Here is an 18,611-nt window from a genome sequence, read left to right on the forward strand (position 1 = left end):
ACTAATGTGAACATCAATGAATTTATTCAATATTATATTATATACATATTATTATACTTTTTTTCTCTAAACTGAATATTTATTCTAGCTGATTAGTTGTCATTTTATTTACTCACAGAACAACTCTGGAGGCTTTGACCACTGGCAGCAGCCTCAGAAGACCTTCCTCTGATCTGGAGTATTTCTTCAGGTCAAACACATCCAGCTCCTTTTCTGAAGTCAGCAACACAAAGACCAGAGCTGACCACTGTGCAGGTGACAGGTTGGGTTTTGAGAGACTTCTTTGGATCCCCTCGACTAGAGAATGGTCATTCAGTTCATTCAGACAGTGGAACAGATTGATGCTACTCTCTGGAGAGGGATTCTCCCTGATCTTCTCCTTGATGTACTTGACTGTTTCTTCATGGCTCTGTGAGCTGCTTCTTGTCTTTGTCAGTAGACCTCGTAAGTGCTTCTGATTGGACTCCAGTGAGAGGCCCAGAAGGAAGCGGAGGAAAAGGTCCAGGTTTCCTGTCTCACTTTGTAAGGCTTTATCCACAGCACTCTTGTAGAAAGTAACTTCAGACTTGTCGTTTGTTTGCAGTTTGTCCATTAGATTCTGATTGTTGTTGATGAATGAGAGGAACACATATACAGCAGCCAGAAACTCCTGAATGCTCAGATGAACAAAGCAGTACATCTTGTCCTGGTACAGCACACATTCCTCTTTAAAGAGCTGTGTGCACAATCCTGAGTACACCGAGGCTTCATTGACATCAATGCCAGCCTCTTTCAGGTCTTCTTCATAGAAAATCAGATTGCCATTCACAAGCTGTTGAAAAGCCAGTTTTCCCAGTGACAGAATGCTCTCTTTATTCCAGTGTGGACCTGTCTCTTCTTTCCCAAGATACTTTTCATTCTTCTGTTTGGTATGAAACACCACAAGGTGTGTGTACATCTCAGTCAGAGTCTTGGGCATCTCTTCTCTCTTATGTTTCAGCATGTGTTCAAGGACTGTTGCAGAAATCCAACAGAAGACTGGAATGTGGCACATGATGTGGAGGCTCCTTGATGTCTTTATGTGTGAGATGATTCTGCTGGCCAGGTCCTCATCACTGAATCTCTTCCTGAAGAACTCCTCCTTCTGTGGGTCATTGAACCCTCGTACCTCTGTCACCTGGTCAACACACCCTGAAGGGATCTTATTGGCTGCTGCAGGTCGGGTAGTTATCCAGAGGAGAGCAGAGGGAAGCAGATTTCCCCTGATGAGATTTGTCAGCAGAACATCCACTGAGGTTGACTCTGTGACGTCACAACAGATCTTGTTCTTCGGGAAGTCTAGGGGCAGTCGGCACTCATCCAGACCATCAAAGATGAACAGAACTTTGTACTTGTTGTAGATAGAGATTCCTGATTGTTTGGTTTCCATTGAGAAGTGATTAAGAAGTTCAATGAAAGTGTGTTTGTCCTCTTTCATCAAATTCAGCTCCCTAAAAGGGAATGAAAATACAAATTGGACATCCTGATTTGCTTTTCCTTCAGCCCAGTCCAGAATGAACTTCTGCACAGAGACTGTTTTTCCAATGCCAGCGACTCCCTTTGTCAGCACAGTTCTGATAGGTTTGTCTTGTCCAGTTAAGGGTTTGAAGATGTCGTTACATTTGATTGCAGTCTCTGGTCTTTCTTGTTTCCTGGTTGTTGTCTCAATCTGTCTCAGCTCATGTTCATTATTGACCTCTCCTGTTCCACCCTCTGTGATGTAGAGCTCTGTGTAGATCTTATTGAGAAGTGTTGGGTTTCCTTGTTCAGCGATCCCCTCAAATACACATTGAAACTTCTTCTTTAGATTAGATTTGAGTTCACGTTGGCAAATCACAGCAAGCTCATCTGAATCTAAAAAATAACACAGAGGATATTAATACTACGTCTATTTTAATGCCTACAGTATTGTAGGACTGTTATAAAGTTTGAAATTATAATACTTTATTCTCTTAACTGCCTGTATAAATGTGTAAATGTTTTCATAATGCATTACAGACTGGTGTGACTGATTATATTATTATTGGTATTATTGATGGTATTATTAATGTTCTCTCTCTCTCTAAATTAATCACCACAACACATCCCTGCTGCTACTTGATGAGGTCACTAGGTGTTGTGTTAAGGCTGCTACAATATCATTGAGTTACACAGCTACTTTAGCTGTACTTTAGCTACAGCTTTTAAATGTTATAAAACAGCATTCAACATGAGGCAGACAGCTCTTACTTTTCTCCAGTGTGTCAGCAAGCTCCTTCAAGTTCATTTTCCTCAGGATGTGCAGTGTGATCTTCAGAGCCCCCTCTCTGGCACTGCTCTCCTGCTTCTCATCTTCAGCGTCCAACACTTCCTTATCCTGCTTCTGACTCTCAAAGCCTTCTGGGAGTTCTGGACTAAGAATCCTCTTGAACGTCTTCAGTTCGTTCTTCACAAATGTCATAATTTTCTCTTCAAGCAACTGAAATAAATCAAGTAATTAACTTAAGCAAGAGACAAAATGCTTTCTCATTAACACATTAATGAATGATTGACAGATCAACTTTACTTGAGGTAAACAAAAACAAATGTACATAACAGGACCACATACACTGAATATGGAGGCCAGGTCTGTTTGATGACTCTGGGAAGACTGACCACTGAGAATCTCTGACTCTGATCTCTCCTGTTGGTTTCTGTGGACAAAACATGAGATTACATCACCTCATCTAGGGAGTACACACACACACACACACAGATGCACACACACACCGGGAGGGAATGTTGTGTTTGTTTAATATTGTTTTAGGACTATGAAAATGGACAAAAGGATGAGCCTATGGATTATGAAAACAACATCAATAAATGGGAAAATGGGAGAGGAGAAATGACTAGAGACAGTGTTGTTTAACTCACTGACCATGACCCATGAGTTCTTCTTACCTTTGTTCAGTAGAAAAGTCTCCCTCTCTAAACGTTATAGGATGACCCATAGACCAGTCACTCTTCATGGACACACAGTTGGGTACAGGGGAGGCTGGTCTCTCCTGCTTGATTGGGCTTCAACACAACAGAGACAAACATTACATCTCTCATCTACTCTGAGCTCAGATGGGGAAACAGAAGAAGATTTTTATTCATAACGCTATATATCCATTTTCAGAAATGTTGGTAAATGATTAAACCACTACTTTATAAAGGTTTCTAATGTTTCCACTTAACAATGTCAGACTTGATTTGACATGAAGAAAAATGGATCAGCCCCTACAAAACATGTCCCTTAATTATAATCCACATAAAAATGCACATTTGCTGTTATTTTCCTGCTGTGAGAAACTGGGTCAAATTAACATGGCATCTGTAAGTGCATTCATCTTTAGATATCTGAGACAACCACATATCACAGTCAAATATACAGGATACCAACATTCCTGTTAAATAATGGATATATAGATATCTAGGTGAGACAACCTCATATCACAGTCTAATATACAGGATACCAACATTCCATTCCTGTTAAATAATGGATATATAGATATCTAGGTGAGACAACCTCATATCACAGTCTAATATACAGGATACCAACATTCCATTCCTGTTAAATAATGGATATATAGATATCTAGGTGAGACAACCACATATCACAGTCTAATATACAGGATACCAACATTCCTGTTAAATAATGGATATATAGATATCTAGGTGAGACAACCACATATCACAGTCAAATATACAGGATACCAACATTCCTGTTAAATAATGGATATATAGATATCTAGGTGAGACAACCACATATCACAGTCTAATATACAGGATACAAACATTCCATTCCTGCTAAACAATGGATATATAGATATCTAGGTGAGACAACCACATATCACAGTCAGATATACAGGATACCAACATTCCATTACAATGGATATATAGATATCTAGGTGAGACAACCACATATTACAGTCAGATATACAGGATACCAACATTCCATTACAATGGATATATAGATATCTAGGTGAGACAACCACATATCACAGTCAGATATACAGGATACCAACATTCCTGATAAACAATGGATATATAGATATCTAGGTGAGACAACCACATATCACAGTCTAATATACAGGATACCAACATTCCATTACAATGGATATATAGATATCTAGGTGAGACAACCACATATCACAGTCTAATATACAGGATACCAACATTCCATTACAATGGATATATAGATATCTAGGTGAGACAACCACATATCACAGTCTAATATACAGGATACCAACATTCCTGTTAAATAATGGATATATAGATATCTAGGTGAGACAACCACATATCACAGTCTAATATACAGGATACCAACATTCCTGTTAAATAATGGATATATAGATATCTAGGTGAGACAACCACATATCACAGTCTAATATACAGGATACCAACATTCCTGTTAAATAATGGATATATAGATATCTAGGTGAGACAACCACATATCACAGTCTAATATACAGGATACCATCCTTCCATTCCTGATAAACAATGGATATAAAGCATTTATAGCATTTAGCAAAAAAACACATTTTCATACACATCTAAAATAGAGAACAGTTTATACAGTATATAACAGTATATAACAGTATATAACAGTATATAACAGTATATAACAGTATATAACAGTCCTATAGTATATAACAGTATATAACAGTGTATAACAGTATATAACAGTATATAACAGTATATAATATGTTCCCACAATCATTTCAATAGTAAAGAATATTGTCAGCTCACCTCTTAGTTTTGGTGTCATGTTCCCCAGAGAGACTCGTTTTAGAGGCAGGGCCCTCCTCCTCTCTCTCCCCAGAGAGATTGGATGTCAATTGTTCTCTTTTATTCATTATATCTTAGAAAGAAAACAATTAACTAACAGTCACATCCAAACAGTCAGGTGATTCAATGCAATTACTTTTTCTAAAAAAAAATTAAAAGCTTATTTGAACAAGGCAGTAAAGAACAAATTCTTATTTACAATGACGGCCGACCACTGCCAAACCCTAACCCGGACGACACTGGGCCAATAGGACTCCCAATCACGGCCAGTTGTGATACAGCCTGGAATCAAACCAGGGTCTGTAGTGATGCCTCTAGCACCAAGATGCAGTGCCGTAGACCCTTGTGATACAGCCTGGAATCGAACCAGGGTCTGTAGTGATGCCTCTAGCACCATGATGCAGTGCCTTAGACTGCTGTGATACAGCCTGGAATTGAACCAGGGTCTGTAGTGATGCCTCTAGCACCAAGATGCAGTGCCTTAGACCGCTGTGATACAGCCTGGAATCGAACCAGGGTCTGTAGTGATGCCTCTAGCACCAAGATGCAGTGCCTTAGACCGCTGTGATACAGCCTGGAATCAGTGGGTAGTGATCACTATCCTGTCCTGTGAACTGTAGGGTTGAGGGAGGATGAATCTACAGTGGGTAGTAATTACCAGCACCTGATTCAATATAAAATAGCACAAGCAGCAGCAGTAGTAAGGAGGATCATTAGGACAGCTAAGAGGAAGTACTGGCTCTGGTTCTGACATAACAGGGTAGGAGGATCATTAGGACAGCTAGGAGGAAGTACTGGCTCTGGTTCTGACACAACAGGGTGGGAGGATCATTAGGACAGCTAAGAGGAAGTACTGGCTCTGGTTCTGACACAACAGGGTAGGAGGATCATCAGGACAGCTAAGAGGAAGTACTGGCTCTGCTTCTGACACAACAGGGTAGGAGGATCATCAGGACAGCTAAGAGGAAGTACTGGCTCTGGTTCTGGCACAACAGAGTAGGAGGATCATTAGGACAGCTAAGAGGAAGTACTGGCTCTGGTTCTGACACAACAGGGTAGGAGGATCATTAGGACAGCTAAGAGGAAGTACTGGCTATGGTTCTGACACAACAGGGTAGGAGGATCATTAAGACAGCTAAGAGGGACTATTGGCACCGGTTCTGTGTTAACGTAGGCAAGCCCTAAGAATATGTTGTGGAGCACTCAGGACCTCTCTGGTGGCAGCGATGCAGATAGAGCTGGGAGAGATGCAGGTAGAGCTGGGAGAGATGCAGGTAGAGATGGGAGAGATGCTGGTAGAGATGGGAGAGATGCTGGTAGAGCTGGGAGAGATGCTGGGAGAGATGCAGGTAGAGATGGGAGAGATGCAGATAGAGCTGGGAGAGATGCAGGTAGAGCTGGGAGAGATGCAGGTAGAGATGGGAGAGATGCAGGTAGAGATGCAGGTAGAGATGCAGGTAGAGATGGGAGAGATGCAGGTAGAGATGGGAAAGATGCAGGTAGAGCTGGGAGACATGCAGGTAGAGCTGGGAGAGATGCAGGTAGAGCTGGGAGAGATGCAGGTAGAGATGGGAGAGATGCAGGTAGAGATGCAGGTAGAGCTGGGAGAGATGCCGGTAGAGCTGGGAGAGATGCAGGTAGAGCTGGGAGAGATGCTGGTAGAGCTGGGAGAGATGCAGGTAGAGCTGGGAGAGATGCATGTAGAGCTGGGAGAGATGCATGTAGAGTTGGGAGAGATGCAGGTAGAGCTGGGAGAGATGCAGGTAGAGCTGGGAGAGATGCAGGTAGAGCTGGGAGCGATGCAGGTAGAGCTGGGAAAGATGCCGGTAGAGCTGGGAGAGATGCAGGTAGAGATGGGAGAGATGCAGGTAGAGATGCAGGTAGAGATGGGAGAGATGCAGGTAGAGATGCAGGTAGAGCTGGGAGAGATGCAGGTAGAGATGGGAGAGATGCAGGTAGAGATGCAGGTAGAGCTGGGAGAGATGCTGGTAGAGCTGGGAGAGATGCTGGTAGAGCTGGGAGAGATGCAGGTAGAGCTGGGAGAGATGCAGGTAGAGCTGGGAGAGATACAGGTAGAGCTGGGAGAGATGCAGGTAGAGATGGGAGAGATGCTGGTAGAGCTGGGAGAGATGCTGGGAGAGATACAGGTAGAGCTGGGAGAGATGCAGGTAGAGCTGAGAGAGATGCAGGGAGAGATGCAGGTCGAGCTGGGAGATATGCAGGTAGAGCTGGGAGAGATGCAGGTAGAGATGGGAGAGATGCTGGTAGAGCTGGGAGAGATGCAGGTAGAGCTGGGAGAGATGCATGTAGAGATGGGAGAGATGCAGGTAGAGATGGGAGAGATGCAGGTAGAGATGCAGGTAGAGATGGGAGAGATGCAGGTAGAGCTGGGAGAGATGCAGGTAGAGATGGGAGAGATGCTGGTAGAGCTGGGAGAGATGCAGGTAGAGCTGGGAGAGATGCAGGTAGAGCTGGGAGAGATGCAGATAGAGTTGGGAGAGATGCAGGTAGAGCTGGGAGAGATGCAGGTAGAGCTGGGAGAGATGCAGGTAGAGCTGGGAGAGATGCAGGTAGAGCTGGGAGAGATGCAGGTAGAGCTGGGAAAGATGCCGGTAGAGCTGGGAGAGATGCAGGTAGAGATGGGAGAGATGCAGGTAGAGATGCAGGTAGAGATGGGAGAGATGCAGGTAGAGATGCAGGTAGAGCTGGGAGAGATGCAGCTAGAGATGTGAGAGATGCAGGTAGAGCTGGGAGAGATGCTGGTAGAGCTGGGAGAGATGCTGGTAGAGCAGTTAGAGATGCTGGTAGAGCTGGGAGAGATGCAGGTAGAGCTGGGAGAGATACAGGTAGAGCTGGGAGAGATGCAGGTAGAGATGGGAGAGATGCTGGTAGAGCTGGGAGAGATGCAGGTAGAGCTGGGAGAGATGCAGGTAGAGCTGGGAGAGATGCAGATAGAGTTGGGAGAGATGCAGGTAGAGCTGGGAGAGATGCAGGTAGAGCTGGGAGAGATGCAGGTAGAGCTGGGAGAGATGCTGGGAGAGATACAGGTAGAGCTGGGAGAGATGCAGGTAGAGCTGAGAGAGATGCAGGGAGAGATGCAGATAGATATGGGAGAGATACAGTTAGAGCTGGGAGAGATGCAGGTAGAGCTGGGAGAGATGCTGGGAGAGATACAGGTAGAGCTGGGAGAGATGCAGGTAGAGCTGAGAGAGATGCAGGGAGAGATGCAGATAGATATGGGAGAGATACAGGTAGAGCTGGGAGAGATGCAGGTAGAGCTGGGAGAGATGCAGGTAGAGCTGGGAGAGATGCAGGTAGAGCTGGGAGAGATACAGGTAGAGCTGGGAGAGATGCAGGTAGAGCTGGGAGAGATGCAGGTAGAGATGGGAGAGATGCAGGTAGAGCTGGGAAAGATGCCGGTAGAGCTGGGAGAGATGCAGGTAGAGATGGGAGAGATGCAGGTAGAGATGCAGGTAGAGATGGGAGAGATGCAGGTAGAGATGCAGGTAGAGCTGGGAGAGATGCAGGTAGAGATGGGAGAGATGCAGGTAGAGATGCAGGTAGAGCTGGGAGAGATGCTGGTAGAGCTGGTAGAGATACAGGTAGAGCTGGGAGAGATGCAGGTAGAGCTGGGAGAGATGCAAGTAGAGCTGGGAGAGATACAGGTAGAGCTGGGAGAGATGCAGGTAGAGATGGGAGAGATGCTGGTAGAGATGGGAGAGATGCAGGTAGAGCTGGGAGAGATGCAGGTAGAGCTGGGAGAGATGCAGATAGAGTTGGGAGAGATGCAGGTAGAGCTGGGAGAGATGCAGGTAGAGCTGGGAGAGATGCAGGTAGAGCTGGGAGAGATGCAGGTAGAGCTGGGGGAGATACAGATAGAGCTGGGAGAGATGCAGATAGAGCTGGGAGAGATACAGGTTGCGCTGGGAGAGATGCAGTTAGAGCTGGGAGAGATGCAGGTAGAGCTGGGAGAGATGCTGGGAGAGATACAGGTAGAGCTGGGAGAGATGCAGGTAGAGCTGAGAGAGATGCAGGGAGAGATGCAGATAGAGATGGGAGAGATACAGGTAGAGCTGGGAGAGATGCAGGTAGAGCTGGGAGAGATGCAGGTAGAGCTGGGAGAGATGCAGGTAGAGCTGGGAGAGATACAGGTAGAGCTGGGAGAGATGCAGGTAGAGCTGGGAGAGATGCAGGTAGAGATGGGAGAGATGCAGGTAGAGCTGGGAGAGATGCAGTTAAAAATGGAAGAGATGCAGGTAGAGCTGGGAGAGATGCAGGTAGAGCTGGAAGAGATGCAGGTAGAGATGCAGGTAGAGCTGGGAGAGATGCTGGTAGAGCTGGGAGAGATGCTGGTAGAGCTGGGAGAGATGCAGGTAGAGATGCTGGTAGAGCTGGGAGAGATGTTGGTAGAGCTGGGAGAGATGCTGGTAGAGCTGGGAGAGATGCTGGTAGAGCTGGGAGAGATGCTGGTAGAGCTGGGAGAGATTCCGTTAAAGTTAAGAAGACAACAGCTAAATTAATGTCTCAGAACAAACAGGATGTATTGTATAATGTTTAGCAGTGCTTGTGTAGGGTGTCTCAGAACAAACAGGATGTATTGTATGAGGTTTAGCAGTGCTTGTGTAGGGTGAAACAGATGGGGGGGGGGGTGTCTCAGAACAAACAGGATGTATTGTAGGAGGTTCCTCTAGGTACCAGCTCAAGTGGAATTGTCAATCAGTAAATTGTCAATCAGTAAAGCAGAAGCCAAGGGGTTAATAAGAACAGTGGTTAAAAATAAGTGGCAAGAGATGAAGAGGGAAGACACCTGTATAAGAGTTGTGGAACAGGGAGAATAAGGGAAGACACCTGTATAAGATCCAGGAGAAGGTGGGGGCAGGGAGGTCCTCGGGTCGAGAGAGAAGGGAGGTCCTCAGACCGAGAGAGAAGGGAGGTCCTCAGGCCGAGAGAGAAGGGAGGTCCTCAGGCCGAGAGAAGGGAGGACCTCAGGCCGAGAGAGAAGGGAGGTCCTCAGGCCGAGAGAGAAGGGAGGTCCTCAGGCCGAGAGAGAAGGGAGGTCCTCAGGCCGAGAGAGAAGGGAGGGAAGTGTAGTCACACAAGGCTGAGACTGGGACACACAAGGCTGAGACTGGGACACACAAGGCTGAGACTGGGGGAGGTGTGATCAGTGTCAGGAGGAGATGGAGACAGTGGAACATGTTCTATTTCAGTGCCAGAAATATGTGGGAGAAAGGGAGCGATTGTTATTAGATTTGAGGAGTAGTGGGTTAGAAGAGATTAAGTGAACTGCTGGGGACATTATGTAATTAATTTCCTTTGAGACCTTCACTGTCTCTGGTCCACACTCCAGACCAGTTGGTGGTGGTAATGCACCTTAAAGTTTGTTGCCAACCAATAAAGAAGAAGAAGAAGAGATGATTTACAAGTTATATAATTTTTTTATTTTACGCCTTTTTTCATTGTATCCAATTGTTTTTAGTAGCTACTACAACTACAACTACCGAATGGGCTCGGGAGAGACGAAGGTTGAAAGTCATGCGTCCTCCGATACACAACCCAACCAAACCGTACTGGTTCTTAATTAACACAGCGCGCATCCAACCCGGAAGCCAGCCGCACCAATGTGTCGCGGCCGGTTACGACAGAGCATGGGCGATAGAGACTAAAGGACTATGCTGTGTCCCTCACCAACTGTCCACCTGGCCCATAGAGACTAAAGGACTATACACTCTATGCTGTGGCCCTCACCAACTGGCCTATAGAGACTAAAGGACTATGCTGTGGCCCTCACCAACTGGCACCCGGCCCATAGAGACTAAATTACTATACGCTCTACACCGCATCAGCGGGGATGTTGTTTACGCACCTTTTGTTTATAAAACAGAGGTTACTCGACTTTGTAATTGGTTAATTATCGTTTACCCATTTATTATGCATGTTCCCAGCGTAAAGGTTTCGAACACACCGACAGGGTTTTTTCATCATCTGGATATTTGTGCAACAGAAGTTCAACATTCACCTTCTGCTCCCATTTCTGTCAAGCCGTCCACCCCATACAGTTTGATGCATATGTTCGATAAATCCAATTTATGCACCACACAACGCAATGCTGCAAGGCAAATGTAATTCTAGTGTACCAAAATGCATTAACACTATCGGTGTTCGAAGCGTAAATCTAACTTCCATCGTGGAAACCGGGCCCAGGTTGGTCAGCATGATAAAGAATCATATCTCAGGGTTACTCTGTCTGTTGAATGTCTGACTACGACCTAACTTTATAATAGTTAAATGTAGCCAAGACTTACCAGAGTCTGTCCGTCTGTCCTTCAAATCAACACATGTATCCCGCTTCTAATGTTGCCGAGAAATGTGCGCTACGGTTTCAACAGTCATTTTGTAATGGTGCAGACTACATAGTTACTTTCACTTTCAAATGAGGAAATAACAAACCAAATAACACATGTACTTTCTGTTTCAGCTCGTCCTGATCCTAGATCAGCTCATCCTACTCTATATGAATTCTGTCGTCCTCTCCATGTAATCTGATTCATTATGATCTAAAAGTCTAAACTGATCCTAGATCAGCTCATCCTACTCTATATGAATTCTGTCGTCCTCTCCATGTAATCTGATTCATTATGATCTAAAAGTCTAAACTGATCCTAGATCAGCTCATCCTACTCTATATGAATTCTGTCACATGTGTCACTCCTCAAGATGAGGCTCATGATTTATTAGTTATATTCTTTAAGAATCAATTAGTATCATTCATTGAACTGCTTTGCCATGAACAGATCTGTGAGGTCTTAACTTAAAGGTTCTATATAGACCTTGTGGTCATTTTAATGGGGTTGAACATCCATCCCATCAGATTGTGTAAAGGATTTTATGAGTTCAGAAAAATAGTGACTTGGAAGCATCTCTCTGACCTCACCCTGCTGAAACACACTCAAGTAAAGACCACATAGATACAGTTATATGTCTGTCTCTACCAAGCATCTCTCTGACCTCACCCTGCTGAAACACACTCAAGTAAAGACCACATAGATACAGTTATATGTCTGTCTCTACCAAGCATCTCGCTGACCTCACCCTGCTGAAACACACTCAAGTAAAGACCACATAGCTACAGTTACATGCTTGTGTTTTTTTAATAAACTTTTACAGCCAATGTCTGGACTGGTATTCATATGAATCAGTAGAATATACAGACTAGTTAACCACCTCCCAGTAGATGGACCCCACTCAGAACTATATATATACAGACTAGTTAACCATCTCCCAATAGATGGACCCACTCAGAACATTATATATACAGACTAGTTAACCATCTCCCAATAGATGGACCCACTCAGAACTTTATATATACAGACTAGTTAACCACCTCCCAGTAGATGGACCCACACAGAACTTTATATATACAGACTAGTTAACCACCTCCCAGTAGATGGACTGGTATTCATATGAATCAGTAGAATATACAGACTAGTTAACCACCTCCCAGTAGATGGACCCACTCAGAACATTATATATACAGACTAGTTAACCACCTCCCAGTAGATGGACCCACTCTGAACATTATATATACAGACTAGTTAACCACCTCCCAGTAGATGGACCCACACAGAACTTTATATATACAGACTAGTTAACCACCTCCCAGTAGATGGACCCACACATAACTTTATATATACAGACTAGTTAACCACCTCCCAGTAGATGGACCCCACTCAGAACTTTATATATACAGACTAGTTAACCACCTCCCAGTAGATGAACCCACACAGAACTTTATATATACAGACTAGTTAACCACCTCCCAGTAGATGGACCCACACAGAACTTTATATATACAGACTAGTTAACCACCTCCCAGTAGATGGACCCACTCAGAACATTATATATACAGACTAGTTAACCACCTCCCAGTAGATGGACCCACACAGAACTTTATATATACAGACTAGTTAACCACCTCCCAGTAGATGGACCCACACAGAACTTTATATATACAGACTAGTTAAACATCTCCTAATAGATGGGCCCCACTCAGAACTTTATATATACAGATTAGGTTATTTCCAGATCTACTTCCAGATCTACTTCCAGATCTACTTCCAGATCTACTTACAGATCTACTTCCAGATCTACCTACAGATCTACTTCCAGATCTACTTATAGATCTACTTACAGATCTACTTACAGATCTACTTATAGATCTACTTAGTTCCTGAATTAAGTTTTGAGATTATGCTGCAGGATTTAGAGGTAATTTGTGTTTTAGTACATTACCCTGCGTGACTGCTTATTGCATTGCTCCACACCACCACAAGGGGGAGTTAGAGCACTGACTATGCTCTTGGGTTCCAAGGCACTAATTTGTCTAATGTAGCTGACAGTGAATGAATGGGCTGATGTAGCTGACAGTGAATGAATGGGCTGATGTAGCTGACAGTGAATGAATGGACTGATGTAGCTGACAGTGAATGAATGGGCTGATGTAGCTGACAGTGAATGCATGGGCTGATGTAGCTGACAGTGAATGAATGGGCTGGCAGTGAATGAATGGGCTGATGTAGCTGACAGTGAATGAATGGGCTGATGTAGCTGACAGTGAATGAATGGGCTGATGTAGCTGACAGTGAATGAATGGGCTGATGTAGCTGACAGTGAATGAATGGGCTGATGTAGCTGACAGTGAATGAATGGGCTGATGTAGCTGACAGTGAATGAATGGACTGATGTAGCTGACAGTGAATGAATGGGCTGATGTAGCTGACAGTGAATGAATGGGCTGATGTAGCTGACAGTGAATGAATGGGCTGATGTAGCTGACAGTGAATGAATGGGCTGATGTAGCTGACAGTGAATGAATGGGCTGATGTAGCTGACAGTGAATGAATGGGCTGATGTAGCTGACAGTGAATGAATGGGCTGATGTAGCTGACAGGGAATGAAAGGGCTGATGTAGCTGACAGTGAATGAATGGGCTGATGTAGCTGACAGTGAATGAATGGGCTGATGTAGCTGACAGTGAATGAATGGGCTGATGTAGCTGACAGTGAATGAATGGGCTGATGTAGCTGACAGTGAATGAATGGGTTGATGTAGCTGACAGCGAATAAATGGGCTGCATAAACCAAACAGAAACTGATAATTGTGCACAACTTCAAAACTGTATTTCAATGAACTGAATGATGAGGATGAAGAAGGTGATTGAATTTAGAACAAGGTAAGAATTGCTATTCCTCTGTCCTGCACTTGTTTGTTCAGGAGAACTGTACCTGTGGGAAATGACAAACTGTTGTTACACTGAGGTTGTGATTCTAAGAGAAACTAAAATGACCTGGTTGTCATGTATTATAGTCTCTAAAAGGAAACATATTACCACCGTCTCTTATTGTCCTTTCATAATGCATCCTGATTTACAAAGTTATTATTATTATTAGATATTCTCACAGAACAGATTTGCACTAATGAAAAATGCCCCTTAGATATGAATTCGGAGGGCAGAATGTGATATATTAAAGCATTAGACTAAATCACTAAAGGCGTCAGTCATACAGAAGTTGTTTGCAGCCCAGTCCCTACATCTAGACCACAAAATAGGGAAAGAGGTTGACCAGATGCTTTTCAACATCATCTGGGAAAATCACACACATTATATAAGGACATCTGTCGTTCTGAACATTTAGTTGATTTTACTATAAATAATACTAATAATAATTTAAAGATAAATTGGGAAAAACATTTCTTTAAGAATCCAACTTCATTGAGGAATTTCATCCCTCATTATATCTTCTCCCGTTTTGGTGACTTCAATTTTGTGTTACTTTGTAACTATAACACCGATAAGATTCCTACAACAGTATTCTTAGCGTGCTCATTAATATATATACAGTGCCTTGCGAAAGTATTCGGCCCCCTTGAACTTTGCGACCTTGTGCCACATTTCAGGCTTCAAACATAAAGATATAAAACTGTATTTATTTTTTTGTGAAGAATCAACAACAATTGGGACACAATCATGAACTGGAACGACATTTATTGGATATTTCAAACTTTTTTAACAAATCAAAAACTGAAAAATTGGGCGTGGAAAATTATTCAGCCCCTTTACTTTCAGTGCAGCAAACTCTCTCCAGAAGTTCAGTGAGGATCTCTGAATGATCCAATGTTGACCTAAATGACTAATGAGGATAAATACAATCCACCTGTGTGTAATCAAGTCTCCGTATAAATGCACCTGCACTGTGATAGTCTCAGAGGTCCGTTAAAAGCGCAGAGAGCATCATGAAGAACAAGGAACACACCAGGCAGGTCCGAGATACTGTTGTGAAGAAGTTTAAAGCCGGATTTGGATACAAAAAGATTTCCCAAGCTTTAAACATCCCAAGGAGCACTGTGCAAGCGATAATATTGAAATGGAAGGAGTATCAGACCACTGCAAATCTACCAAGACCTGGCCGTCCCTCTAAACTTTCAGCTCATACAAGGAGAAGACTGATCAGAGATGCAGCCAAGAGGCCCATGATCACTCTGGATGAACTGCAGAGATCTACAGCTGACGTGGGAGACTCTGTCCATAGGACAACAATCAGTCGTATATTGCACAAATCTGGCCTTTATGGAAGAGTGGCAAGAAGAAAGCCATTTCTTAAAGATATCCATAAAAAGTGTTGTTTAAAGTTTGCCACAAGCCACCTGGGAGACACACCAAACATGTGGAAGAAGGTGCTCTGGTCAGATGAAACCAAAATTGAACTTTTTGGCAACAATGCAAAACGTTATGTTTGGCGTAAAAGCAACACAGCTGAGCACACCATGCCCACTGTCAAACATGGTGGTGGCAGCATCATGGTTTGGGCCTGCTTTTCTTCAGCAGGGACAGGGAAGATGTTTAAAATTGATGGGAAGATGGATGGAGCCAAATATAGGACCATTCTGGAAGAAAACCTGATGGAGTCTGCAATAGACCTGAGACTGGGACGGAGATTTGTCTTCCAACAAGACAATGAACCAAAACATAAAGCAAAATCTACAATGGAATGGTTCAAAAATAAACATATCCAGGTGTTAGAATGGCCAAGTCAAAGTCCAGACCTGAATCCAATCGAGAATCTTTGGAAAGAACTGAAAACTGCTGTTCACAAATGCTCTCCATCCAACCTCACTGAGCTCGAGCTGTCTTGCAAGGAGGAATGGAAAAAATGTCAATCTCTCGATGTGCAAAACTGATAGAGACATACCCCAAGCGACTTACAGCTGTAATCGCAGCAAAAGGTGGCGCTGCAAAGTATTAACTTAAGGGGGCTGAATAATTTTGCACGCCCAATTTTTCAGTTTATGATTTGTAAAAAAAGTTTGAAATATCCAATAAATGTCGTTCCACTTCATGATTGTGTCCCACTTGTTGTTGATGCTTCACAAATAAATACAGTTTTCTATCTTTATGTTTGAAGCCTGAAATGTGGCAAAAGGTTGCAAAGTTCAAGGGGGCCGAATACTTTCGCAAGGCACTGTATATAAAAAAAATCCCGCATAGGTTTTTCATTTGGAACAATAAGGATATTTTGTATAGAAACAAGTCTTCATTTTTTAAGAACTGGTTTAATAATCATATCCTGCTGGTAAGTCAACTTTTTAACGCAGAAGGATTGTTACTCAATTATGTGGATTTTTTTTATCTTGTTACAATATCCCTGTAACACCTAGAGAGTTCTCCATAGTCTCTGATGCTATTCCATCTGGAACTCTCATGTTATTTAGAGGTGTAACCAGACCTCACCTTGTTGACCTGCCCTCCTAGAGAGTTCTCCATGGTCTCTGATGCTATTCCATCTGTAACTCTCATGTTATTTAGAGGTGTAACCAGACCTCATCTCCTTGACCTACCCTCCTAGAGAGTTCTCCATAGTCTCTGATGCTGTTCCATCTGGAACTCATGTTATTTAGAGGTGTAACCAGACCTCACCTTCTTGACCTATCTTCGCTTAATCCAGTTGACTCTCCAATAGGGAAACTGTTTCTCTCCTTGCTCCCTCAGAACAACAGATCTATCTATACCTGCTTCATTTCAAAGGGAGATTGTATACATTCCTTATGTCACAATTTACTGGAATACATTTGACAATAATATCTGTTGGAAAAAAGTTTGGTTAATACCATTTAAATACCTTCTTGTTAATTTGATTGCTTTTCTGATTTTCGTGACCAACATGAGCTTTGCATAATGCTATGCTAGGCTATCGATAAACGTGCACAAATGCTTGTCTTGCTTTGGCTGTAAAGCATAATTTCAGAATCTGAGATGACAGGGTGATTAACAAAAGGCTAAGCTGTGTTTTAATATATTTCACTTGTGATTTCATGAATATGAATATTTTCTAGTAAGATTTTTTGTCCGTTGCGTTATGCTAATTAGTGTAAGTTGATGACAATTCTCCCGGATCCGGGAGGAGTAGTTCTATTAACAACCCCACCACTAGGAGGTGTCCACATGGTCTGATAAACACTCCTAACAACCCCACCACTAGGAGGTGTCCACATGGTCTGGTAAACACTCCTAACAACCAGACCACTAGGAGGTGTCCACATGGTCTGATAAACACTCCTAACAACCCCACCACTAGGAGGTGTCCACATGGTCTGATAAACACTCCTAACAACCCCACCACTAGAAGGTGTCCACATGGTCTGATAAACACTCCTAACAACCCACCACTAGGAGGTGTCCACATGGTCTGATAAACACTCCTAACAACCAGACCACTAGGAGGTGTCCACATGGTCTGATAAACACTCCTAACAACCCCACCACTAGGAGGTGTCCACATGGTCTGATAAACACTCCTAACAACCCCACCACTAGGAGGTGTCCACATGGTCTGATAAACACTCCTAACAACCCCACCACTAGAAGGCGTCCACATGGTCTGATAAACACTCCTAACAACCAGACCACTAGGAGGTGTCCACATGGTCTGATAAACACTCCTAACAACCCCACCACTAGGAGGTGTCAACATGGTCTGATAAACACTCCTAACAACCAGACCACTAGGAGGTGTCCACATGGTCTGATAAACACTCCTAACAACCAGACCACTAGGAGGTGTCCACATGGTCTGATAAACACTCCTAACAACCCCACCACTAGGAGGTGTCCACATGGTCTGATAAACACTCCTAACAACCCCACCACTAGGAGGTGTCCACATGGTCTGGTAAACACTCCTAACAACCAGACCACTAGGAGGTGTCCACATGGTCTGATAAACACTCCTAACAACCCCACCACTAGGAGGTGTCCACATGGTCTGATAAACACTCCTAACAACCCCACCACTAGAAGGTGTCCACATGGTCTGATAAACACTCCTAACAACCCACCACTAGGAGGTGTCCACATGGTCTGATAAACACTCCTAACAACCAGACCACTAGGAGGTGTCCACATGGTCTGATAAACACTCCTAACAACCCCACCACTAGGAGGTGTCCACATGGTCTGATAAACACTCCTAACAACCCCACCACTAGGAGGTGTCCACATGGTCTGATAAACACTCCTAACAACCCCACCACTAGAAGGCGTCCACATGGTCTGATAAACACTCCTAACAACCAGACCACTAGGAGGTGTCCACATGGTCTGATAAACACTCCTAACAACCCCACCACTAGGAGGTGTCAACATGGTCTGATAAACACTCCTAACAACCAGACCACTAGGAGGTGTCCACATGGTCTGATTAACACTCCTAACAACCCCACCAGTAGGAGGTGTCCACATGGTCTGA

General features: G+C 43.7%; 4 protein-coding genes across 6 annotated transcripts in view; 1 reads left to right on the forward strand and 3 right to left on the reverse strand.

Annotated features, from left to right (window-relative positions):
• The window catches only part of LOC118937868 (stonustoxin subunit beta-like), a 397,513-nt gene that overhangs the window by 350,517 nt on the left and 28,385 nt on the right, over positions 1–18,611 (forward strand). The window lies entirely within an intron of this gene.
• The window catches only part of LOC110512533 (NLR family CARD domain-containing protein 3-like), a 223,892-nt gene that overhangs the window by 134,497 nt on the left and 70,784 nt on the right, over positions 1–18,611 (reverse strand). The gene's annotated exons all lie outside the window — the stretch shown is intronic.
• Positions 1–18,611, reverse strand: part of LOC110516333 (NLR family CARD domain-containing protein 3-like) — a 369,172-nt gene that overhangs the window by 52,138 nt on the left and 298,423 nt on the right. The gene's annotated exons all lie outside the window — the stretch shown is intronic.
• Positions 108–18,611, reverse strand: part of LOC149979039 (NLR family CARD domain-containing protein 3-like) — a 316,914-nt gene continuing 298,410 nt past the window's right edge. Inside the window, exons 1-6 of one of the 2 annotated variants that reach the window (XM_090197867.1) lie at positions 11,115–11,295; positions 4,771–4,882; positions 2,938–3,054; positions 2,606–2,690; positions 2,248–2,476; positions 108–1,872 (exon numbers count right to left, since the gene is read on the reverse strand). In XM_090197867.1, coding sequence (XP_090053993.1) covers positions 113–1,872; positions 2,248–2,476; positions 2,606–2,690; positions 2,938–3,054; positions 4,771–4,877 — 2,298 coding nt within the window. In that variant the 5' untranslated portion in view covers positions 4,878–4,882; positions 11,115–11,295 and the 3' untranslated portion in view covers positions 108–112. Of the gene's footprint in view, positions 1,873–2,247; positions 2,477–2,605; positions 2,691–2,937; positions 3,055–4,770; positions 4,883–11,114; positions 11,296–18,611 lie in introns of those variants that run through there. The other variant, XM_090197865.1, reaches the window with a different exon arrangement.

Source organism: Oncorhynchus mykiss, chromosome 13 (assembly GCF_057628025.1).
Source record: "Oncorhynchus mykiss isolate SJ-2025 chromosome 13, ASM5762802v1, whole genome shotgun sequence".
NCBI lineage: Eukaryota > Metazoa > Chordata > Actinopteri > Salmoniformes > Salmonidae > Oncorhynchus > Oncorhynchus mykiss.